This window comes from Callospermophilus lateralis, chromosome 15 (genome assembly GCF_048772815.1).
Source record: "Callospermophilus lateralis isolate mCalLat2 chromosome 15, mCalLat2.hap1, whole genome shotgun sequence".
Taxonomy (NCBI): domain Eukaryota; kingdom Metazoa; phylum Chordata; class Mammalia; order Rodentia; family Sciuridae; genus Callospermophilus; species Callospermophilus lateralis.
This window is the reverse complement of record NC_135319.1, coordinates 47,530,172-47,557,415: the sequence shown is the minus strand read 5'-3', so window position 1 is coordinate 47,557,415 and position 27,244 is coordinate 47,530,172. Positions and strand designations below refer to the sequence as shown.

The 27,244-nt window shown below is 42.6% G+C and overlaps 1 protein-coding gene across 1 annotated transcript in view; it reads right to left on the bottom strand.

The window, feature by feature from the left end:
- The window catches only part of Lrmda (leucine rich melanocyte differentiation associated), a 1,009,241-nt gene that overhangs the window by 424,063 nt on the left and 557,934 nt on the right, over window positions 1-27,244 (bottom strand). The window contains exons 3-4 of the mRNA XM_076834909.1: window positions 17,525-17,651; window positions 6,825-6,964 (exon numbers count right to left, since the gene is read on the bottom strand). Coding sequence (XP_076691024.1) covers window positions 6,825-6,964; window positions 17,525-17,651 — 267 coding nt within the window. The remainder of the gene's footprint in view (window positions 1-6,824; window positions 6,965-17,524; window positions 17,652-27,244) is intronic.

Here is a 27,244-nt window from a genome sequence, read left to right as displayed (position 1 = left end):
TTCCGAGAGCTATTGATGGTTCAATCAGTTTGTTTTGAAGGTAAAGTACAACAAAAGGGCAGTAAACTTATTCAGACTGTCAACAGGGGCTATCGGGAATGGGGCTTGCAGGTAAGTAATTCTGGGTGTTTTAAGGCTATTATCAAACAGCAATGGTTGAAGGAAGAGACAGCTACTAATAACACAGAAGGCAGCCATCATAAACCACTTTATGGCAGAAACCTCCGTCTATAAATCCTGCGACACCCGGAGACAGCTTCAGATTTATAAAACTGCTTGTTAAGCCGGGGCACTGCTTAATGAAAAGAGATCCGTCTAAGTTCCAAGTCTCACGTCCAGAGCTCCAGAGGGCGACTCCAATTTTCCTGACCTTCTCAAGGTGGCTGGGGGGAAGCCCCCAGGGCTGGGGTGGTGGGAGTTGGAACCACTCCTGGCTGTGATATGGAAGGTGAGGCTATCAAAAGGAGAGCAGGGGCCCTGGGAAGGTGTTTAAACACCCATTTGTCTCTGTCTGAAAAGAGATTTCTCAAAAGTGAGAGACCAGCATCCAGAGCTTTCCAGGTACTCTCTCTTTTCATGAAGAATATTCCACTTTTTTCAAGGACTCCTCTAAGGAGAGGGGAAGATTGGAATGGGGAGAAAAGATACATCCGGAAAGCTTTTTGTTTCTCTTTGTTTTGCATCAAAAATCAACTTTTTTATCCTGCTCCAATCCCAGTGCTCTGGCATTTTTCATGTAGACCTCAAAGAGAGAGATGATCTTTCCTCCTACCCCAACTTATTACCCCAGGAAGAGGGTATAGTCACAGAAAAACCGTGATGCGTCTCCAGTATCTGCAGTATTGGGTGGGGGTGGCCACCATGTTTCTTTCTCTGACATTCTATTCGAGAAATACCAAATTTCCAGGTGTTTTTTTTTATTTGTCTGTTTTCCCTCTGGTACTGAGAATTGAATTCACTGAAGTACATTCCCAGCCCTTTTAAAAATTGTTTTTAAATTTTAAGACAGGGTCTCGCCATGTTGCTGAGGGTCTTGCTAAGTTGCTGAGGCTGGCCTCCAACTCATGATCTTTCTGGCCCAGCCTCCCCAGTCTCTGGGATTTCAGGTAGGTGTCACCACACCCAGCTCTAAGCTTCTAGCTCTTACAGGGACCAGGCTTGGGGTTCCTGGGCACATTTTCTATTTCTTCCCACTTAGGGCATCCTACACTTCCCCTTGCACAGTGAGTTGGGAGACAGAGCAGAAGCTACAAATGCACAACCTGGGCTCCAAAAGGCAGCCACAGGGGACCCAACAACTGTTTCTAACCCTTCACAAAGCACAACAGAACTGGGCAAGGATGCTAGCAAAATGTGGCACTTCTTTGCTGCTGTCTTAATGACATCCACTCCATTTATAACATAGGCTATCTCCTTCTGATCAAAAGCACTGATCAGCTGCTAAATATGTCTCATTAATAAAAGAAAAAGTGTTAGCAATGGCTTATGTGCTGCTTATTTGAAAGACCAAGGCTTTTGAAAGGGGGAGAAAATTAAAAGGAGGGAAGACCTTCATAATGAGAAACTTGGGGCCAATAGGGCACAGGAAAGAACCCAGGCAGTGAGTTTATTTTGCTGGGTGATCTTGGTTCTGTTTCTGTGGCCTTCCAGAGCCTCGGTTTCCCTATCTGCACCATGGAGGGTTGGGCCAAACGACATGCAAGCCTCCTTTGAACCTTTACCTTGCTTAAAGTCTACATGCCTCAGAATTGATTTACAATAAACACATTCGTACTATCCCATCTTGTTACACCAATTTCCTTATATAACCACCTCCCCCCCCCCATGCCTCCAGGTATAGGGTGGTGAGAAAAAGCCAATAAAGACCAAGAAGTAATGAACAAACACTGTGAGTGGAATAGCTCCAGATGCTCAGAGAGATGACAATGATCTCACTCTAATGAGCCGAGGTGAGCTCACCTACAGCATTAATGAACGCCTGACAACTGGCAAAGGCCAGCTGATTTCCCTCACAGTTCACCGGCAGCATGTTTGAAGTCTCTGTGCAAACAATACACCCACAGGACAGTCCAAGGCCCTCTACAGAGGGTAACCAGCAATTACTCTGTGGGCTTCTGTCACTTTGATCTCTGGGTCGTGACCTTTGCTTTCTTGTGATCTTCAAAGCCCAGATTGTAGATTAGCTGGAGAATGCTAACTGGGTTGTGTAAGCCACAAGTTTTACAGCTCCCTACTCGGTGGGAAATGGTGGCAGCCCAGGACTGCCTACAGATGGTACAGACTCCCTCCCTCCCTCCCTTGGGCTGAGTGCTACAGACACTGGGCAGGCCCCAGGGCTGCTCCCTACTGGGGAACAAAGAAAAGGTGTCACATTCTAAATAATTTAAAGTTGTAAGGAATACAGAGGGATGTGCCAGGGAGGCGGGAGGAAGGAGAGGCCCGACCTGTGATGGGCAGTAGCAGGAGAGAATTCATGACAAAGCTTCAGTGAACAGAAGGGAGCTGGGAGCCACGAGCCTACCCCCCCTTGTCTGAAATGTGAAGTCCAACACTTGTGGACTATTGACCTTCGGGCCATTGTTCTTTCTGCAGAAAAGAAAGAAGGAAGAAGAGGGCTGACAGAGAAGATAAGCAATAGCACTCAAGCTTCCCATACTTGATTCCTCACTGTGTCTGGTGTTGGGAGTCCACAGAGGCCCCATGTGGTTTCTTAGCACCTTGGTGGTCCAGGCCTAGATGACTTGCCTCATCGCTCTCTTCCTGCCCCAATCTCGAAGGCTGCTGTGACCACCTTCACTGCTATTCAATATTCATCCCCAAACAACAGCACTGTGTCCACACAGCAAAGCACGGGGCAGGCTTAAGCTCTAGAGTAACGCAGCAATGGACATTTCTCAGCCATGAACTATGATGAATGGCAAAGGGAACCCCCAGGCACGGTTTCGCTCCTGCCCCCAACAGGGCCAGGACTCTACTCAACAACTCGGCAGTATGTTCATGCTCACATAGAAATTTAATGAGCCTGTTTTACTGTGGGGATGTGTGCCAAGAAAATCCAACTGGGTGCACAGGGGGTAAGTGAGGAAGCCAGAAGGGTGGGCTAGGGGGAGGGGAGGAAAGACTTGACAGAAACCCGAGGATCTGTGATGCCATTTCCATTTGCTACATAAATCTAGTCACTTCCCATTTCTGGTCCAGTGGTTGGCCACAATGTGACCTAAAACGGGGCTGACCCCTTTGAAATCAACATCTCCCATGGAAATGAAACAACAGACACACTTGTTTTGATGTATGGCTGGGTGACATATTATAAATATTACATCACATAACCACAGAGGATGCCAATCAATAAGAAATTTTTTTAGACAGCACTAAATGAACCATGGGTTCTTGCTTCTGAATACACTCCTTTAAGGCTCCTACTATTGCTTAAATGATTAATAGAAGACATATTGTCAGAAAATGTACTTAAAGTGAAAAACAGTAAACTGTAGAAATATCATTCATTTTTAAGCAATTTTCTAGTGAAAAATGTCACATAAATTTACATAGAGGCTCCACTATTAGACTGTGGGTAACAGTGAGAAAGAAGGTAGACCTCATGCTTTGTGGATGAAGAGCTGAGAAATATTTTACCAAAAGAAGAAAAAAAAAATAAAACAGCAGCTGCATTGCTTTGTATAAATGCAAATGCCACAGGAACTCTGAATTCAAAAGTCGTATTGTGAAACCCTAAAATTTCTCAGGGGCAAATGGAGCACAAACTCCAGAATAAATAAATCAGAGCGGCTCACAGGCCACAAGAATGGAACTGCATCATGCACACATTTCTCTCTTCCACAACCAAGGGCGAGTGCTTATCAAATCAACAATGAAAAATAAAAATAAATAAACAATCGAATAAAAAACTTAAATGGGCTGGAGAATCGACCTACCATTCCACTCTGCAATCAGATGCTGTGCAGTGAATGTGCAACCCCATGGACTCTCATTTAATATTCCCTCTGCTGTTCTTAGTTACTGCTTCTCTCAGAGTGTAAGCATCTTGCCATTGTTATGGGTGATGTATGGATTTTCTAAGGTAACTTTTGACCAGATGTGATTTTGGCTGCATGTAAGCTCTAAGATCCAGCCCCTCATGGCAACTTTACCATATGTGTATTAACAGCCAGCCATTTCAGTCCCATCCCTCAAAGTACTTCTAGGGAAACAGATCAGGGATGGAGAGGACAGGCATGGAGGGTGCCCAGGCTAGCCCATGAGATAGAGTACTCACATAGAATCAAGCACTCCCCAAAGAATCATGACCCATAACCCGGTCTTGGGTTGAGTCCGAATGACAGTCTCTTGTTTGTTAACTGTTTTTGTCACACCCAAATGGATCTGATCCCAAGTGGCAGTGGGCATCTAAGGTACCCAAAGGTCCCTGCCTCTACCTATAAATATTCAACTCCTAAGCAGAAAAGGTAATTTCAAACTGTCTCCTGCAGTTACAAAGGCCCTCTTCCATGTTCACCACTACATGGGGTGTTGATGAGGGTTTAGAAGAAAGGAAGACCAGCCCGTACCCACTGGAAGCTATTCTCTACATGTTCAAGTACATAGAATAGTGAGGGAAACACATGAGGGAATCTTTGAAATGATGTGAGATGGTAAAGGACAACGGCAGCCGCTTGAGAGCAGAGTGTCTCAGAATGCTAGAGCCAATTAAACATCAGAATTCCCAGTGGAGGGTTCTATTGGATTTGCCACCAAATGAATGAGAATGCCTTAGATGACTCAAAGGCCATTAAGGAACCACAGATCAAAACGGTCCTCGGCATTTTAAAGGTCCCCACTGCCAAAAAATGGACCTCACGTCAGATCTTCTGATCTGATCTCTTACCCTACACTATGGGTCTTCACATTTTGCTTATATGACCAGTTACAATAATAAAATAATAGTATTAGCTTTTTTATTTTTATTTTTTCATTTTACAACCTTATATGCCCTGTTTGAGATCACACCAAACAGGATGGAACTGAAAACTTCCCTCGTGCTGCGTCTCTCGTTCTGGGAAAAATAAATAAAAAATGCTTGCCTGCAGTTAGAGTTACACATAATTTTTGATTCCATGAATGAATGAATGAATGAATGAACATGTATGGATATGGACACATAGACTCATATCAGACTCATATAAGTGAGCACATACATATACACATACATATTTAAATTTTGTTAGGTTATTTTATAGAATTAGTAAAATCTGGGGGAAAAATTAGAAAACAAATGATAATTTAGTGTTTGGTTTACTAAAAATTCTTACTTGGGAAAATTTGGTGGGCTCTCTTGACCCTCCAAGATACATCTTTAAGAAAACTTAATAAGTTTTAAGTGACCCCCTTTACACCTGAAATCAGGCTACTACATACTTCAAAATTGCTAAGAGGGTTCCAGAAGTGAATTAAGTTCTACGTGATTAAACAACTTAAAGTGATGATTCAGAAATGTGTTAAGTATTTACCTTCTGTACATTAACCATACTTGTAGCAGAACTCATGTTCAGATGAATAGTATCACATTCCAAATGAAAATCTTCATGATGGAGAAAGATTTACTACATTTTTTTAAAAAACAAGTAGGGTTAGAGTTTTATTCTAAGATAATTTAAGGATAGACTTAGACCTCTCCAAAATTAATCATGAAACCTAGAAAATGAAGTTAACAGTACAAAATTCTTCTGTATAAAGAAATATAACTGAATTTCTGCTGCAGCCTAACCTACTTATATGTGTATGTATTTTTTAAAATCTTCTATGTTCAATAGCCTTAGTATTTCTTACAGCATTCCCTTTATTCAAAATGAATGTCCCCACTACATTCCTTCATGCATTGCCACAGATTGTTATATAAGTTCCAAAAGAACAAGTTCCTCTCAAATCTTTATGCTCTTTCTCCAGCCTTTCCAAATCTATCTCCCCTACCCACCTTCCTCTCACATTAATTCAGGTGGTATATTAATGAGAGCCTATTTCATGATGGAGAGAGAAGCTACATATACAAAAGATCATTAAAATATTTATAAAGCAATAATCAAGAATGAGAGCACATTGAGTTTAAAATGAGGAGGTAACAAAATGAATTTAGTAAAACAGATAAGATTAAGATAATTTTCCTAAGAGAGGTGATTTGGATCAGGGGTTTCAAAGCAGTTGGTTTATGAAAACAGAGAATAAAGAGAAGCATTCTTACTTGGAGCCCAGCAAAGTGAACTCTGATGCCTAGTTTTAGAGAGGAGCAATATGGGCCTGTAGGACTTCCTTTTGGAATTGTACATGAACTCCCTAAGTTTTGGAGAGGTTTCTCTCCAAAAAGTGATCACAGAAAGACCTTACAATATAGAGGAGAGGTTAGCACTACAGGCCCTGGGTCAAATCTGGCCTATTGCTTTTTTTTTTAAACAAATAAAGTTTTATTGAAACAGAGTCAAGCCCATTCATTTTACAAATTATTTATGGCTACTTCTCCCTGAAACATCAGAGCTGAATAATTGCAATAGAATCCACACGACTTACAAAACCTAAAAGACTTATTATTTGGCCCTTTATTGAAAAAAAAAAAAAAAGTTTGTCAACCCCTGACCTAGACCACCCAACAGCTTACATCCTTCTTGGCTCCTGTGACCTCAACAAAGGGAGACAGTGGGTTTAGTTTTCCAAAAGGTAGACGCACTGTCATGGGAAGTCCACTGATATTTACCAAACATCAGCTACCCACCTCACAGTATGATGTCATCCACCAAAGGCACTATTTTCCCTGTCTCCCACCGTAAGACACTTACCTGTATCGCTTGTAGTCTTCCTCATCCTTTTCCAAGCTGACCAGCTCATTGGGACATGCAACATTACCCAGCAGGCTGAGGTACTCCAGAGCTGGCGTCACTTCTGCCAGGTGATCCAGCAGACTTTCCAAATCAGTGATGTGACAAAGGTTAAGGATCTTAGTCCAGAAAGACAAAGGGCTTAGCAAGGAGCATTGGGCATAAGTGGCAGGCACAGCCTAGCAACTGACATTTTGATTCTGCTCCTACGTGATGACTGAGCTGTGGGTGGAGGGCAGTGCTAAGTGTTCACTCCCACTGTTGGAAACACGGCCCAAACTTTCTCTGCATAAGTCACACCAAGTCCAGGTTACTTGAGGAAGAATACATGAACTTAAGTTTCATCACACTTTTCTTTTCATTGTAGTTTTCTTCTTTAAATATTTTGGGTTTTTTTTGTTGTTGTTGTTGTTGTTGTTTTTTGGTTTTTTTAGTTGTAGCTGGACACAATACCTCTATTTTTTAAATTTATTTATTTATTTTATGTGGTGCTGAGGATCAAACCCAGTGCCTCACACATGTTAGGCAAGCACTCTACCACTGAGCCACAACCTCAGCTCCTGTAGTTTTCTTTAAATGACTAAAAAAATATTTCATATAGCAAAACATTCTGCAATATGCAAATCTATAAAACTTATATTCTCTTTTAGTAAAAACAATTTATCATTCAAACAAATGGGAACGGCATGGATGCAAAAAGGGACTGGCCCCTCTTCTGATCTGAGAGTCTGTAGGGAAGCTAAGCTTTGCTCAGTGACCTTGTTGATGGCAATAAGGTATTGCGTTGGGGTAAAAGGGAACAAAGGAGGAAAAGACAAGAGTAATTTAGGATAGGTTTCATCCAACCAAGCAGGTCAAAATACATTTCCTGAGACTCTGCTCTAATTTGTTAGTCAATGAAGATTATACAAGAGAAAAGACAGAGGAGGTGCATGGTGGTGAGATTATTCCATGATCCTTCCCCAAGTGGGATTCACTGTCCAATCAAGACAAATGCTGAGATCTTCCAAACCAAATGTGCAAGAGTCATAGATGCATGAAATCACAGCTATTGGAAAGGACTTAACCTAGTCCAGATATCAGCTCCTGGCTTTAGCCACACACTTATGAGCTGAGCCCTGGGCACAGTGATGACTAGAGGGACTGTGAGTGGAGGCCATGATTAGCAGGAGCATAAGATGAGACAAAATCAGTAGACAGAATGGTTCTTGCGAGGGAATGGCAGCAGAGCACACAGGGAATACCACATAAAAGCAGAGGCCACACATAAGAGTCAAAGCCTCAGAGTATAATTTCAAAAAGTAAGGTCCACTTGACTCTAGGAGAAGAAGGTAACATCCAAAAAGGCTGCTTCAGCCCTGTCAGTATATTATGGAATCCTGGGATATTAACCAGATTTTCTTATACTTTGCTTCAACTTGTCAGAGAAGAATGAACTCCCCATTCAAGCCATGTCTGATTCCATCCCTAACACACTTGCCAAAGGGTCACTACAAGACAGCCCATTCCATTTCTGATAACCAAATAGTTTTTCTTTCCTCTGGGCTGGAATCTTCCTCTTATTTCTACCCGTGGACCCATTTTTACTGCTTGGGGTCACAGAGAGTAAGGCCTTCTTCTCTTCCACACCACGAGTTTTCAGATATTTGAAGGGTATGTGTCTTCCTTTTCTCCAAGGTAAGTTTCTCCAAGCATTTTTCACACAACATGCTCTTCCCCCATCACAGGTAAGAACCAATGGTGTACTCTGGGCTGGAGCAAGAGGGAGACCAATGAGCAGAGCACCAGCCAAGGAGGGAAAAGAATAGCAACCGAGAGATGCAATCAGGCTCGCTCACCACGGCTTCCATGCGCCAATATCATCCCTATTTCCTAAATCCAAAAGAAAAAAAAAATGGACACGGAGTTTTTAATCTTTCAAATATTTCACAATTAACATCCAGGGATGACTACAGATAAAGACGATGGGAAAGGAACTTCATATCAGAAATGTAGAGACAAGCTCCCACCAAGGAGATAATGTTAGAAGTACAGGGTGCAGACAGCCAGGAATTAAACATCAACATATTTCATCACTGAATACTAAACACAGGAACCACTCTTAAAAAATTCATGTTCAATTGCCAAACTACTTTTAAAATTTTCAGTGCTGGGGATTGAACCCAAGGTTACTCTACTAGTAAGCTACATCCCCAGATCTCTCTCTTTTTTTTTTCATTTATTATTTTATTTTATTATTTTCATTTGCCATTTTTTTTTTTGGTACTGAGGATCAAACCTAGGGATACTTTGCTACTAAGCCACTAAGCTACGTCCCCAGTCTTTCTTATTTTTATTTTGAGGCAGGGTCTCACTTGGTTGCTGAGGCTGCTCTTGAACTTTCAATTCTCCGACCGCAGTCTCCCCAGTACCTAAAATTACAGGAATGAGACACCATGTCCAATCAATCACTATACTCTTTCAGAAAATCATTTTTAAAATATAAGTGGTTAAAATGGCAGTGAACAATTCCAGGGAAAATTCAACTTTTGTAATAGGTTCCATCTTTGTATGTTTCACAGTCATTGTTAGAAAAGGAAAAGGGTCCTGCCACCACTCCATCAGCACTGTCCTTGTACCCAGGCAGGGACACTTCAGGGGACCCTGTGCTTTGGAGTGCCTTCCTCAAAATTCTCTAAGTCCCTATCCAGTACCTAAGACTGGTCAGGAGCCAACAGTGTCACCCAGATGAAGTACTCTGTGCCTGGACCTGGACCTGCAGAGGCCCAAGGTCCTGTACTTCATGGGTTGCTCCAACCTCTACCCCACACATGGAACCCATGAGATGCTACAAGGAGCACTGTAGCTCATGCCTGTCAGGTTGTCATAAAACTTCAAGGCCAAGACCACATTCCAGGGAGGATACCAAACAAGCTCATCACTCCTCTGGCCAACACAATATTCATTTTGTGGGATTGCAAGAGGTTTGGCTGTCAACATGGTAATGATTCAAACTATTTATGTGCATGAAGAACTTAGATGACCTAAGAAAAGCCCTCTCTACATATAGAAAAGTCACACCCAAACCTTTTAAGTTAGAGCAAACCTAAAAGCTTAGTTCTTCTTCATCTACTGCATGAAGGTTGGAGTAAATATAATTCAAAACTGGTAAGATTTTTAAGTTGAGAGAACACTGGGCAATGGGTTGGACTGCAATCCCAGTCACTTCTCAACAGTTTGTGATGACCAAGCAGAAGCTTAGCATGCCACCAACCAAGGAAGTAGACCTACTTTAATTGGAGTTTTCATAGGTAGATTTAACATAGAGCTATTAAGGCATATGTGTGAAGGGCTCCTTGCTTACACAGGGCCCTTTCAAAGCCCTGGGGAAGGCCCTCCTGACACAGTCACATGGTCGTGTATTATTTTTTTAAAGTTTGCAAAATTGGTTATTTGAATGCAAATCAGTTAAAATTATTATCTTTCTCCATCACATTTCCCCTTGAATTGGGTAACAAAAGGAATGGCTATGGGAATCCTGGGATCTGGCTAAGGAGAACTCTCTAGGAGTCATGTTTACTTAGTAAAATGTATTTGTGTAGCCTACAGTCACGTCTGTGTCTGATTAAATTATTACAACAGTTTCAGTAGGAATGACTTCCAGTAATAGTTCCACCTCTCACCAGGCTGATACCAACATGCAGGGACAGGATAAAACTGAAGATGCAATGATTAACAAATTCATCAATTCAAACATTGAAGAAGAAGATACTGAGCATGTGCATACATGCAAAGGCACATGCACACCAATATCCCTCACCAAAATGTTCTGAAATCTTAAAAGCTCAAACATGAAAGAAATGGGTAAGAGTTTCTCCAAAATCAAATCATCTCAAAAGTTGTACTGACGGTACATTGGTGAAACTACCAATAATGAATAATAGTGAGTCAGATTTCCATCACTATAATGAAATACCTGAGATAAACAACTAATAAAGGGGAAAAAAAGGTAGATTTTGTCTCACAGTGCTAAAAAGTTTCAGTGCAAGATCTGGTAGACTCATTGTTCTGGGCATACCAGATGGTAATGGTGGGGAATATGTAATAGAGCAAATGGCTCAACTCATGAGCCAGGAAGAAAGAGAAATAAAGGAAGAAGCCCTGGTCCCATGATCCCCTTTGAGAGCATGCTCCCAGTGACTTAAGGACTTCCCATTAGGTTCCACTTCCTAACGGTTTCACCACCTCCCAACAGTGCCACCCTGGGCACCAAGCCATTAACACACAGACCTTTGTGCAAAACTTATCCAACCCACAGCAGCAGTGAAATAGAACATTTCTCAACTATAAAAATAAAAATCAAAACTTCAATCATTCATGCTCTAAGAAGGAATTATCTTTTTTTTCCTAAAGAAAACATCACAAAATGTCATCCCATAATGAAGCTATAAGGGAATTTGCAGGGGGAAAAACATTAGGGAAAAACTTCCCATATAGGCATATCTCATTTAAAAGGATTGCTTCTTTTCTAGTGTTTTGACATTGGTGGGATTTATTCACTTAAAGTCTTTAAAGTTTTCTTTCATGTATTTTTATTTAAAATAAACATTCTTTTCATACTTTCATAATCATGTAACCTTCATCTTAAGAAGGACTCTTCAAGTTAGTCAAGTTTCACATCCCACAAAACCCGAGCCTGCCTTTACACGAACACCAAGAAGAGAGATCCTCTGAATGCCCTGGTCATGGGAATTCCTTGGGAAAAAGGTCTACAGGCTTCAAGAAGCTTCAGCCATCCTACACCAGTGAATCCAGAGGATTTCCCAGAGTCTGCCACATTTAGGACACTTTGTGTGACAGAAGGGCCATCATTTGACAACCTACAAAGTGATAAAGGGGGCTGATCCGGGGCGGTCTCCCCCAAACCCACACCAGCCAGGAAGCCCCAGCGCCTTCACCCCACATGCACTGGAGCTGCTCTTCAACTCTGTGTTGATTCCACCACCACAGCATGAAACAGGAGAAGGAGTTTTAATTGGCTCCTGGGTCCCCTGGGTCAGCGAGGACAAACACAGCCCTGTCTTGCCTGATTGCGAGCTGAGATAGAACTTGTCATATTCCTTTTTGTCAAGTTGCATGGAAAATTAACCAGAGGCGATCAGTAGAAGAAACCCCGTGTCTCTGGCTGACCAAGACCACGGCAGTGGAGACGGATTCAGGGATTCTCCCAAGAGTGACTTTTCTTCCTTTAAAAAAAAAAAAAAAAAAAAAATTGAATCTACTTGGCAGAGTTACAACTCTCTCCAGCTGGATTCTCAGCACACACCTGGTTTCCCTCATCAACTCTTCTCCGGAGGACTTGGCGTTTAGATTTTTTTCAACGTTGTCTACAGAAAGTTGCCATCACGGAGCCCAGCTGTCGTGGCTGGGCTTGCCAAGGGAGATTTTCTGCGGAGGGTCCAAGATCAAAGCAGACTCTTGCCTTGCAAGTTTGGAGTGGGAAGGAGGAGGGGAGCCTTCTGGCGTGTGGGTCCAGTTGCTCAGGTCCAAAGTGGTCTCCAGGTGAGAAGGGGCTCATCCTTCACCCTAGGCTGAGCTCTAGGTCAAAAGGTAGCTTCTGACACCCTGGGGGGATTTTAACCAGGGATAATCCTAATGAAGGATTTTTGAATGCTAAATATGCAGTACAATGACATATTATCTCATTTAGATCTATACTCAAGCAGCAGTCCTTATCACATCCAAATAACAATGAAGGAAATGGGTTAAAGGTCACAGTCAATAAGTGGCAGAATCTGGATTCAAACTTAGATCCTAAAGAAACTGCATTGTAGGGGAAAACAGGACTCATGATTTCCTAACACAAAAATTAAGGAGTCTTATGTGTTTCTGGGGGAGACCAGGATGTGCTGTCATCCAGCTATGCTCTGGACCTTAGATTACTTTCAATATAGGCTCAGTTTTTAAAGCACTGAAGATTTAACCAACAGTAAAATGTACTAAGAAGTTGTGAAATCTTTGGGTGTTCACAAAGCGGCTTCCCATATAACTATATCATTTAAATTTCTCAACAATTCTCTGAAGTACATATTATATTACCCACTTTATAAAGAAACCAAGGCTCCTGACAAGGCACTGAGACTTCCCCCAAGAGGAAAGCAAATTGCTGTCAGAGCTCAGGCCTGTCTTCTGACTCATGCAGTGGTCTGCTCACCACAGCCCAGCTGTGTAACATGTAGCATTCTTTATTCCATCCGGTACTACAATTCAAACCCTGTTGTCTCTTCAGAAAATGTACTAAAGCAAACAGGGAAACACAAAATGAATGTGATTTCAGATGATGTCAGTGTTATCCTCAAAGGGAAGACCAGGGAGAACATTGGATTGTGTAAAAATTAAGTTGTATGTTTTCAGATTTTTTTTTTCATTTGGTCCCTTACTTGTGGTTGAATATTCATTTATGATATGGTTGACATTCATTTATGATATGTGGGAGAGTCTTGGATAGTATGTGCATGCTGATGGTAGGAGAGAGAGGTGAAAATATAAGGGCAGAGAGAAGGATTCATGGCCAGTAACTACCTGGCCATTCTAAATGAACCAAAGGTGAGATAGCTCAAAGCAAGAGACAAAGAACTTATCTGAGACAACCAGGCTTTCAGAGATTCCAGGCAAGATACCAAAGCTGAGAGCTAAAGAAAAGTGGAACAGAGGGGAGATATAACAAATATGAGAGGTCAAGCAGAAGGTACACAGATCTGGTGGGAGGAATTGATTGGTGCTACTGAGTGTGGACTTTGGGATCTCTTTCATGAGCAGAATTCCTCAGACCTAGCTGGAGCAGGGCCTTACCATGGTAGGCACAGGCAACTGACTCCCCCACATCTAAGTCTTCTCTTTGTGCAGTGACTGCCTCCCCTTTGACTTTCAGACTTTGGGGCTAGAAATCAGCATACCTGGGTTCTAGACTGAACCCCACCTTTGACAATCTACATGACATCCAAAAGCTCACACTCCTAGCTTTTCCATAAAAACTAGAAGAATGGTGTCCAACTCGTAGAATATTAAGGTAATATTAAATTATAAAAGTCAAAGAAATATGCTCTGGCCTTGATTATAATGGGGACCAAGTTAGATAAGTTCACACACTTCTCTAGAGTAATGGTAGCAATATACACATACTTACTATGTTACTGGCACTTAATGTTGTTTAGATATTTAGAGTTCTTTTACAATGAACAATGGGGTAGGTCTATTATTGTCCCCATTTTGCAGAGGAAACAAAGCACAGAGATATTATGTAACTTGCCCTAGGTCATGTAGCAAGTGGCAGACTTCAGGTACAAGAGCAGGAAATCTGGCCTCAGAGCCTGTTGCTCTTAAATACTATGCAACAGTTCCACCTGCTAAAGGAAAAAGGAAGCCAACAACCCAAGTTTCCAGAACATAGTAAACAGCGCTGTTTAGACATAGTTAAAAGTGAATAAAAACAAAATGGAAAAAATCTTGATTTATAAGGCAGATTAATTAGGGAGGGCAAAAAGCCATTCTATAGATGCCAAAACCAAAAAATAAAAATAAAACAAATTTCACAAAAGAATTTGAAAAAAAATATCATTTGTTAGCAAGATTGCAAATGTGCTGAAAGATTCAATTATGAGAAAAAGCTAATACTTAGCCTTTTAGGAGGTCAATAGTTAATTGCTTTGGTGCCCTTTATGACAAAAGTAAAGCTAAAATCTTAAAGGAGATGAAATGCCAGTGTAGAAAATTGCTATGGGAATGAGATGTGCCTCTCTATACCCAAATTTGTTCTACATTTGCTTTCATAATACAAGTTGTACTTGCAAAGTACTTGTACCCCAGACATTGTGCTGGAACCCTCCTCTCCTGTGATGTGGGTCATGCAGCCTGTTAGAGATGAGCAGTTCAGCCAACATCCTGCACCCACTTCCAGACATATGGGTGAGACCATTTAGACCATCCAGCTCCAACAGTTTCAAATCATGGTGGTGACATGAGTTATCTAAAGTAAGACCAGCAGAAGAACCATCCAGCTGAGCCCTAGCCAATTAGTTGACCTATAGAATTGCAAACAAAATATTTGTTGTTGTAATCCCTTAAGTTTTGGGGTAGATTATTACATAGCAAAAGCCCACATATAAGGTATTTCATGGGGAAGCAACAGAAAAATGGAATCTAATAATTGTTTGAGAACCTGGGGCATTTTCCCAATTAGGTAAGAGAGTTAGAGGGCTGAAAATATAGAGTCAGAAGTGTTAGACTGAGGGGATGGCATATGATGTTGCCTTCATTTACCTGTCTTTCATTCTGTGACTTTTGGATCAAGCAGATGGGGAATCTCATCTTCATGAATCTCTGGTCCAACAGACCAGTGAAGAAAAAAGGAAAGAAGTCATGCTGCATCCTGAGAGAGCCAACCCTTGGCTTCTGTATCTACTGATAATAAAGTGCACCACAATAGCCCAATGACATACCCAGTCATGTTTATAGCTTGGTGGCATCTTCTTCTACAGCCCCTCCCAGCCATTCTATTACTCCCTCAGCATCATGCTACATGATGTGGAAAGTGATACATGGAGTAGGGAAAGGGCCCAACCAAACGTAAAAGATAATCTCTCAATGCTGTGGAATCCAAGAGGCTCACCAATCTCTGGTGTCTGCAATACTAAAAATAAAACCATCATTCAATTCAACTTAATTCCTTAAAAAAGAAGAACAGAGGTCACAGAGAATGACTTATCCAAGGCCACACAGCTAAATATGATTACACTGACCCATGACCCCAAGTCTGTGGACTCTGCTATTCACCAGTGACATGAGCCACAGGAAATGAGTCTTAGGACCCAGGGGATGAACCAAATCATACAAATTCTAGTCTAATAATCTTTCTTTCTCTCCTTGACTGATTTGAGAATATCATCCATATGATCTCCTAAGACCACTAAGGAAGCCACAGGACACATTAGCTATAAATGTTTTATAAGCTGTAGTAAGTTTTCAAACAATGACTAGGAAACCTGGTTGACCAGAGGGTAGAAGAGGGAAACCCCCCACCAGATACGTCATTATGACAGACTGAATTTACTTAGAGGCTTTCCACTTCTCTATTACAGTAGCCATTAATAATGGCTGTGAGATCCATACTTGCTAAGATATGAATGTTTGTGTCTCCCCAAATTGGAATGTTGAAATACTAACCTCCAGCTTTCAGACTATGAGAAATAAATGCTCATTGTTCTACTCAACAGAATTCTGTCACAGCAGCAAGGGCAAACGGAGACAATACAAAATAAAGAAAATATTAACTTATGGCTTGAAGAATAGACAATGGCTAATAAATGCTTTGCAAAATATCTTTAAATGCTGACATAAGCATACAAGTCAAACTTAACAGGTATATCTTCCTTTATTTTACAATCTAGTAGGAAATGCCCTGGTTTCTTTTCTATTTCTACCTTATTACATGAATGTGAACAAGTGATTTAACTACTCCAGGTTTCAAATGTTCCCTCAGGTAAACAAGGCAATTGAACTTCAACTCTGGAGCCACAGAGAACAGAAAGAACTCTGACTACAACCACAATCCGAAATGGAATCTAGGGCCTAGTATCTTGTTAACTATCTGACAAGGGTTGGGGTGGAGGTCTATACTGCACCTCTTTCCATTTCTAGATAAATGGAAAAAGTGCACCCTCCTAACAGGGCTAGGTAAGAATGAAAAATACTATACTTAAAGGACATAGCACAGAGCCTGATGCCTGAGAGTGTTCACTAATGAGAAGCTAGTTGTAATGACTCATTCGTTCATCCCACAAATATTTATGGAACTTGTACTCTATGACAGGCAGTATTCTATGTGTGAAGGATGGAGAGAACTCCCTGCCCCCTCATTCTAGTGCATGATAATCCATAACTCTAACAACAGAGGAGTTATGTGGCTTATGTCTCAGAAAAGGTTCCCCGGATTCTGTTCTCACTGCAGAATCCAGTGCAGGTAGTCCCTGCCAGTCTGTCTGTAATGGGCACCTACTCAGGGGAAACGTGGCCCAATGGCTCTCCTAGGCCCCTATCACGAGCCAGTGAGGTACACACCTGGGAGCGCAGAGCCAGGCCTGACTGTCATACCTCTCTTCCACCTCAGCTCTTGCTCCTCTCCTCTTTCTTACCAGAACTGTTACTCCTGCCTGCACCAGAGCCTTCCAGAAACCCAGAAGGCCAAGTTTGCTTAGCGGCATTACCTGCCACTTCCCACCAGAGGTCGCTATCCCACACAAGCCCAAGCCAACCCGACCAGCTTCGCCTCCTCCGCAGCAGTGACATTATTTTCTTTCTCTATTTTTATCTATTAAAAAGATTTCTTCGCAGCCATAACTTAGATCTCTACACTAAAATGGAGCAACAGGAAGATATAATGGTGCATTTCATTTATGAATGACCTATAATAAATTACTCTGAAGTGTCCCGGGTGCCAGAAGACAGAACGCTGTGTCTGCCCATGGACTGTATTTCACATACTTTAATTTAGCTGACACATAAAACTCATTTGACATTTTGCAGGTATTTGGTGGGGGGGAGGCCGGGCGGGAGGCGACACTGTGGGGCTGGGCGGGGAGTGGGGGGCGGCAAGGAGTGGGGGCGACAGGCAGAGGAAAGGATATTCGGTTCTTGTTGAGGGTTAAGGTGTGGAGCTGGGGTAACCCTGGCAACACCAGGTCGTCCCCCAGCAGATTGTTGTCCAAGATGAGTTCCTCCAGGCTCCTGAATGCGCTCAGTCCTTCCAGTGACCTGCAATGACAAAGGCAACAGGAAAAATGATCCTGCACTAAATCAGGGAGGCCATTATGAGCCGAAATAAATATTTTAACCTTCCCTTTCAGGACTGGGAATAGTTTGGGCTTGGTGCCTGTCAGCAAAGTGAATGACAAGAATTAGTAGCAGGAGCCGGGGTGGGGGCGGTGGGGGAGAAGGGGCCGCTGGCACTCACCGCATCCTTCACGCATTGCCAACATGAAGGATGAGGGTCACTTAGTGAGTAGCCAGGATCCAAAACAAAGGGCTTCAGATACGGCCTGCAGGATAAATTTGTCAATGTCTTGTGCCTTCAGGCACCCAGCCTCGGCTGACCCTAACCTCCATTCCCAAGATAAATAACTCTGTCACAGTTCACCTTCATTCCCTGGACACAAATTTAAGTTGTCATCCATCATTCCTGCCTAGAAATATCATACCCCTCTTACAATAATAAATATAACTTCAAGTATCATTTCTTAGCGGTTCTCCTCTGTACGGTCGCAGGGGAAATGGCAAGGAGGGCTTCTTTTCTTTCCTTTCATATCCTTTCACTTTTTTCCCCTCCCTCTGCCTTTTTTCTTCACTAATCACTTAATTTGCTTCTGCCCAGTGTCCCCATGGTTGCCCAAAAGGCAAGGCATCTGTGGAATTACATAATGGCTCCAGCCTGAGAGGGACTTTTCTTTTTCTTTCATTATTTCTTTTTATTTGTTTTGGGTTTTGTTGGGAGGAGGAGGGTTGAGAGAATTTTTTTTTGCTTCAAAAGCTCTTGACCTGGAGTTAGTGTTTTAATTTATGGAACGTGAATTTCTCACTCTATTTTTGAAAAGCTAGGGAAAAAAAATAAGGGTAGACCTAGCAATGGAGATGTTGAGGCAGTAAATAAAAGGCATCTAAAAGGATTAAGGACCCAGCTCAGGGCGGGCGAAATCATGTATCAGAAAGGGAAAAATGGCCTTGCTTATACACACAGCTGAAAGTTAACTGTTCATCTGATGGGCTCTCGTGAGTGCCCATCACAAGACAAGAGGTCAGGGTGGAGGGGACACAGGGCAGATTTGCACAAGCACTTGCTCGGATGTGCACAGACATTAATTAAAGAAAGCCACCCAGTACAGAGACTTACGCAGACACAAACTCCCAGCTCGTTCACCTGCCAGACCCAGGATATGTGCTGAGCTTGCACAGGCTGACAGCTGAGCTACGACGTCTATCTGAGGGAGGACTCGCATGGGATCCCTGGCTACTCTATAAAATGTGACGAATCAGGAAGATGTCGTCCACACTATTTATTCATTTACTGATAGCACCTCCATTACTGTGCTGCATGCTTGCGTGTGCAAATGTGTGTATACAGCGTGTGCGAAGCTCAGCACCAGGGTTTTCCGAAGCATCCAGATCTCCCTCATGGTTACCTCTGCCAAGAAGTCTCCAAAACAGAGAGTCGATACTTGCAAGGTATAAAATGCATTGTAAGTAATTAAATCTGCAGATGCCACTGGGCCCAGAGCTCCTGCAGGCCTGTTTCTGCCAGTCCTCAGGGTAGTCCCCCCTGGGGCCCAATACCCAGAGCACGCCTGCTCTGACAGCCAACACTGCCCGCTCAATGTGGAAGGACAGGGCTGCACATGTGTTGGGCTAAGGGTCTTCAGATTTCATTTCCTGCTCCTCTGTTCTCTTCTTCCTCATGGTTCCAGGAGGCAAGAACACTGACACATCTAAGCAGGAAGTTTTAGGGCTTTGCCTCAGTTCCTCCACGACCTTGCAGTGTGAATCTGAGCGCCCTGAGATCAGTTCTGAACTGTGCGCTCTGTTCCTTCCAGTGCAGAGGATCATACAGAGACTAAGGGCACTGACAAGTTACTAGCAAAGGCTGATTCCTTTCTTTTCCTTCCCTCTTTGATGCATTGATTTTCCCCCCAGGATCTGAGCTTGGGGATGTGTTGGGGACACAGGGGGTGGGCAGATGGACAAAACCATAGAGGTGTGTAGGGGACCTTTGGGGTCTTCTGAAGTCCCTCCCTCCACAGGGGTCAATGAGTGATGCTCATTAACCAAAAGTGCTTCTCAGGACCAGGCCCCTATTTGCCAGGGAGGGGAGTGGGGAGCAGAGCCGCTCCAGTCAGGCAGCCTTATGGGGAGCTAATAAGTCTTTTGTGCACAAACATCAGCTGGGCTCTGGTCAAAGGCAGCATCCAAGTGCACATTGTTCCTGAGTTATGTTATGCAAATATTATACTTTTATCATGAGAATCAGCAAATGGTTGGCAACTGGCAAGCAGAAGAAAGCTCCCTTCCAAAAATGCTTTGGGGGAAGCATAAAACAAAAGACATAGCATGAAGAGGGACAAACAGGACACACTAGCAAGCAGGGTGCCCACCCGCACAGAGACAACCTCTGTAGGGAGTACAGGGTTCTCTGGGGCAGCATTCCTACTGCAGTGAGAGGAGCCAGGAGGATCCATCTCAAATCACCTGTCTCAGAGTCTTTTTGCCATGTAGGGTTATTAGCTGCTCAGTAAAAATGGAACTGTGTGCAGGGGGGACTGCTAATTAATAAATCCCTGTTTTCATGTCATGGGATAGCATGCCCTTGGTGATTGAACCAGCTAAATTCAGAGCTGAGGGACTGAGGACAGAGAACACAGCTTTGTGAAGGGGAAGACAGGGAGGAGAGGATTTGTGGGGCTTGCCTGGTATGTGGGGGCCAAATAAACGTACACCCGGAAGATGGCTTTATTTTTCACTTAAAAAAATATTTTATTGTTTTTGTTGTTTTCCAGAAAGGAGTAAGAGAAATAAATTATTTGCAACAATCTTTGAGTTCATACCCCTATACGCCAGATGTCCACAAACAGATATGCTCTGTTAAGTGAAATGACAAGGCAGAAAAGGTTTGAGAGAGCCACACTGGCCTGTGCTGTTTGATGGGACAGCAATGGTAGCTTATAGGCAAAATGAGGACAGGACTGCAATTTCTCTGCCATAACCTTGTATGTGGACAGCAAAATACACCCCCAAATGAGAGCCCTGGTGGAATGGGTGACTGTCATCCAGGGTTATTTGCCAGCTTCCCTAGCAGAGGCTCTGATGTCGTGGGTGTGGGGGGACCAGCCAGGTTTCACCCACTCCTCAGGGAAGCCAGCTGGAGACAGCGCTTCCCAGCCTGGTAAGGAGCCGCCAAGAGCAGGCAGGGAGAAGGAGAGCAGGGTCCGCCCTGTGGCAGGTGGTTTGCTCTGGAAACTTAATCAGCACCTCCAGAGCTCATCACAGACTGCCTGCCTCCCACCTCCAGCTCCACGGGAAGGAGAGCTGCCATGATCTCACCCACAGGTACCATCTCAGTTTGCAGGGCTCTGCCTAGGCTCCCCCAGGAGCCGCGCTGTGGCTGGGCTGCCAAGAGTCCCAGGGCCTTTTCTAAAGTCACATCAAAAATGACAAAACATCACAATGCATTCGGCTCCAGTGGATTCAAACAGAGAGAACTTTTAAGTTTCCACTGTAATTAACCCTATCCTCGTTAAGATAATTATGATCAAGCTTCCTGTCACAGTTAATATCCCAGCATCATCGCCTGTGGCTCACACTCTGCCCTCATTAGCTTATAAAAACAGCAGCACTAAACAGGCGGCTGCTGCCCTGCCGGGTCTAGGCCAGCGGCTGGGAGCCCTTGTAGAAGGGCCTTGGGCGGGTTAGTGCACCCAGCAGAGGAGACTGCTCCCTCAACCCCTCTGCTCCTGGGTGGGCGAGCTCAGCCTCCTTCATCCTTTCCCAGAAAGTTGGCCATTGGTGAGAACAGAGAAGGAGAAAGGCCAGGGCAGAGCAAGCTGACAGCTTGGAGGCAGAGGAACTTTGGATTTGTAGTGGGCCCCCCCTGCCCCAGAGCCAGCACAAAACCAGCAAGAGAACCATGCCATGGAAACCACCAGAGGTCACCTCCAGAACCCCCGGTCCAACCTCCTAATATAGCTGGGTGCTAAGAATTCCATCTCTCTCCCCTCCCAACCTGCACCAGCGGTGATACCCAGGCCTGGCAGGAGATCAGAAGCAAGTGGTGGGGACAGTTAACCACAGACCCTGTGAAAGAAACCTCGCTTTGGAACCACATTTGGTCTCATGTCCAGGGAGGAAAGTCAGATATTCTCAAATGAAGCAAGAAAACAAGATCCCCACGAAAAGCCTCCTCTTCTTCCTCAACTCTACCCATCTACACATCCACATGGAGAGCCCAGGGAAATTCTAGGGGCCCCAGCCCATATGTCTCCCGCCTACCATCCTGGCTAGTCCCCCTGAGCTGCGAGGTCTGGCTGTTGCCAGTTCTATTGGAGAGTCTCTAGGTGCTGTCTCCTAGCCCCTGACAAAAGGGACTCTGGATGCAATCGTCCACACACCTGGAAAGCTGTCAGGGGCAGCCAGGGCTCTGTGCCCTCACCAATGGACTACTTCTCAGCCAGGAGCCTATAAGAGTCTAACAGAAAATCAGCCAAGAGAATCCCAAGGGCAGGATGGAGAGCAAGCTCCGGGTGCTGGCCAGTGGCCAGGATGACAATGCCTTCCTTCAGGGGTCAGAGGCCTCCCCATCTTCATGGGGGGGAGCGTGTCTGAGAACAAGCAGAGTGACCATGAGACAGCCACTGCTGTATACCAGGACAGCAATATTTAAAGGCCTCCTCACCAGCTGGAAAATGACTACAGCTCTGCGTACCCTTCCTATCATTTGCCCTCGGACCTCTTCACCATCCAACCACTAAGCAATGAATGCCCACCCACCCCAGCATGGGGCCACCATGGACAGGGCTCTCCCCGGCATCCGTTCTGCCTGGTCAGTGTAATGGTTAAATAGTTCAATCACCTCTAAGAGCAGAAATAGTAATCTGTTCCTATTGCACTCCCGCCCGACTCCCACACCTGCCACACAGCAGGTCCTAGAGAAATGTCGGAAAATTACATTCCCACAGAGGCCATGACCAAAGCTGCAAGGACAGGACGAGCAACACAAAGCTAATAGTGGGAATGAAGGAAGAGAGAAGAGAATCAGCAGGGTGGCAGATCACGTTCCAGGAAAAGGCCTGGTGGCAGCACAGAGATTTTACATACTCTGTTCACCTAGACCCACCAGAGGTATTCTTTCTTTCTGCCATATTTTTTATATCCTATTTAAATAGATGAATGGATGGATGGGTGAATGGATGGATGGATGGATGGAGAGAGAAAACTACATATATCACTGTATTTATACTATATAATATATATAGAACCATATATAGTGGGCTCTATATGTTTCTCTGTAGTTTGCTATTCAGGTCACATAGCTGGATACACGTGTACACATAATGCTATAAATCCACTAGTCCATACTGTAAGTATATCGACAGGGAATAAAAAAGTCTTTAAGAAACAGAAGAAGGTAGAAAAGGTTCTGGGCTATGTAAAGCAGAATGGATGCTGACACCAAGAAGCAATATATCTTGGGGAGTCAAAGTCAACCTCAAAGCTCTATTGAACACTTCCTCATAATTGATAATCCTTGAGCTGCAGAAATTAAAATTCAATACCTGAATGAGAAATCTGAATCCAAGACCAGTGAAAAGAGACAGTAGAGTTAACTAGACCCAAAGCCTTTGTGTAACATACCTAAGAGCACTAAGAAAGCTTTCAAATACGGTACCTGAAGAATTACAGAGAATAAGTAAGTAGCTAGAAACCCAGAAATAGGTACTTACTCTTCCTGTGTTTGAAAAGGGAAGTTAAGTAGATAGGTTCTTTACCTTTTTGGATTCATGAGTTTCTAAATTTACATACGTGAGATTTTGGTAAGATTATACCTCTGAGAAATTGGCATTTGCTTGTCTTAGGACAACATGAATAACATATTTGATCATGTTAACCTTTTATTTTTGCTATCAGGAAGCACAGAATTAAGTTGTGCCCCACCTAAATGGTACCTCATGATCTCTGTACCTGCTTTCTAACTTCATTTTTAAGGCTTATAATTTTCAAAGTCTTAATATTTTATTAATTCTAACAAACTTGCCCAAACCCTTGGTGGAATGCGATAAGCCATATACCCACATGATGTTTCATGGATTCTCAGGCAACGTTTGTACATTAAGGTGGGTTTTGTGAGATCAGCTGCTCATGGAGAGGCTTGGCTAGGATCACAGGAGATATATACTGTATCCAGAGTCCACATGACTTTGAATAAATTCTAATAACATCCCTGTGACAGGAAGGTGAAAAGCAGACTGGGAAATGACAACTTTAGGTAGAGTCAAAACCGAGTCAAAAATGTGCCTGCAGAACACTGATCAGTGGCTCAAGTTGCTCTAGAGGCAGGTTCTGGGGACTCTGGGCCTATTTTGTTCTTTTTTTTTTTTTTTTGCCAATGACTTTATTAAGGACGTGTTTAATGCATTTATGAAGGCCAGAACTCTAGAATAGATACTAGGGTGAATCCTAGTTTCATCATCATTAAGAATCATAAAGATCCTGTTAGACCACTGTATCAGCCCAATAAAGATGAAATTTCACAATGTTGAGCATAAAGGCCTAAATTTAAAGTTTAGCCAAAAATATTCGCTTAAATCAAAAGGTGAATGAAAATTGAAAACATATTTGTCATCTCTCTAACAATCTTAATATGGAAAAAGCTTTTGTAAATCATTAAGAAAAAGCTGAATCCTTAATAGAAAAATGGATCAAAACACATGGACCAAAAAACTCATGGGGAAATTGTTCAATAATGGAAATGTGGAAGAAATCTGCAGCTCCGTTTGGGAATCTAGAGTATTCAAATTAAATAAGATACTTATATTGTTTTGTTAAATTTGGAAATTATTTTGCTGGTCATTGTAGTGCACAACTACAATCCCAGAGACTCAGGGGGTCTGAGGCAGGAGAATCCTGAGTTCCTGATCGGCCTTTGCAACTTAATGAGACCCTGTCCCAAATTCTAAATCTTAAAAAAAAAAATTTAAAAGGATTAGGGATGTAGCTTAATAGTAGAGCACCACAGAGTTCGATTCCTAATATGGAGGAGGGGTTGGAGGATGGGGGAGACAATTAACATGGTTTGTCAAAAGTTCAAGGTGAACAGGCCAACACAAGCCTAAAAGGAGAGTAAAATTGTTACAACCTTCTGATGACAACTCATACTAAAATCCTTAAAAATGATCATGCTTTCATCCTATTTCCAAGTACAATAATTTGGTCAGTTAATATCAAAGACTATATGCTTTAAGTAGGTGAATTTACTACAGCATTATTTATAATGATACTGTAAACAAGCCTAAATGCTCAACAATAGAGGAGTGATTAAATAAAGCCTAATATATCTATATAATGAAATACCATGCAGCAATTAAAAATATTATAGACAGATATCTAATGAGCCAGTAGAATTCCATGCTATATATTTAAGTACCTAAAATTAAATTACAATACACTATGGTACATACACCAATATCTCATGCATGGAAATTAAAAGTCATTACTATGACCTCTCTCCATTCTCCACATAAATTTTAATTTGTATCATGTTTCCCTGGGTATTTACTTCTCTATTTCTGGTTAAGAGTCATCAAAGTAGTCTTTGTTAGTTGTTGCTAGCTCATAAACTGCTGTTAATACACCATCTTGTACACAGGGACTTTCATATAATTCTCTATACACACAAACACAATTAAATGAATATACTTACATATCTATTTATAGATAGACAGATAGATGACCACATCTATGTCTATATCCCCTAGGTACATACCATTAACTGCTAGTCAATTTTTATAGTTTTCTTCAGTTGCTAAATTTTGTGAATAATCCCTTTATAAACAGGAAAAAAATGAGTAATATTACTTACAAATAAAACAAAATGACTTGCAGGCACCAAGGCAGCTTTAGATAAAAAAGGTGTGTAAAAAGGGCTTAGTATTAACCAACAGAGCAGGGCCACCACCACAGATGCTAATCTTATTCGAATCCACTCTAGTACTCCACTGGCCCCCCAAATAACTCTGCCTGGAGCTTTGTTTCAATTTTTAGTGCCAGACTCAAAGGGTATCAATGTTCAGAAACACCATCCAAAGAGAAAAACCAGGAGGCAAAAGACTGAGAGTCAAGGGGGCTTAGCCAGGAGCTGAGAAGATGGAGTGTGACAAAGTACTAAGTCTATGGAGTTCCAGAAGGAAGAATCAAAGATAAATAGGAGAAAACTGGGTATGTTGGGAGGAGATGTCTTGAACCCATTTTTTAAAAACTCATAAAAACAAAGGAGCTATTTGCCAAAGGATTAAACTGACTTGTAAGTCATTATACATGTTGGATCGGAGATGAGTTATACAGAATATCTAGGAGGAATTTTTGAATGGAGAGATTAGATTCTGCAACCTCTAACATTCTATCCAGATACTGTGGTTATGTGACCAGAGCTCCAGAGAGGTAATATAGCTTACTGAAACCATGCACGGGAAAAAAGCCACATGCAGAATGTCTCGATATACAGTTCAGTATGCCCTCAACCATGTTCAACTCTCTCTAACTAATTTCTAGGTGTGGTCCAGAAATGGAAATTCACCACTACCACAGCCATTATCCAATATTACACATAGCATTATAAATCCAATTATTATATGTCCTTAGTTATAATGAAAAACTAGATGGTTTTCAATTTCTTTTGCTTTTCAATCTACACTTCCAGATCCTCCTAAAACCCTCCCTGGAAACTTCTAGAACTTCTGGAAAAATCAGTCCCTATAGATGCTTTTCATATGGCTCTTATGAGTTTAAGTGCACATTAGGTAGAGCTAGGTTGAGATTTACCAACTAACAGTCCCTAGGTGTGCACATCTATATCTCATTCATTCATCTGCAAAAATGTATTGAGCATCAACTCTGCCCAGCACTTTGCTAGTCTCTGGGGCTAAGATGACTATAGAATGGTCTATAACTAGTATGCATATACTGAGAAGCAGTGACCAGAGAACTGAGGGTAATAAGTTAGGCTGGGCTGATAAGTACTACTCTGAAGAGGAGAGTAAGGAAAACAAAAGCTTTAAAGAAGAGATGAACATGGGCCTGGGGATATAGCTCCATTGGTAGAGTGCTTGCCTTTCATGCACAAGGCCCTGGGTTCAATCCCCAGCACCACCACCAGCACCCCCCAAACTAAAAGAAGAAATGAACCTGAGATGAGTCTCGGTTCAATTGAATTCTAATCTTTTGAGTACCTACTGATACTGTACAGCACACTGGGTGGTAAGGGAACATAAGAAAAGGAGATAACTTGATCCTGATGCTCAAATAATCTTTAGTCCAAGAAGTTTATCTAGCACCATAAAGCATGCATATGATATCCACGTGTAGTATGGTGGGTTCTCAGTGAGCACTCATGTCTAGGGACACAGAAAATGCCCAAGTCATTGACTGTGTTCCCAGTGAGTTTAGCATCTATAGAAGAAACAAGTTGCTTTGGAAATAAGGAGAAACCATCTAGGGCAAGGATCATTTAGCAGTTTGAGCAAAATGGGCTCTAGAAGTTAAGAAGAGAGATGAGGGCTGTGGTGATCACCTTTTGTCCTCCTGCCACCCAT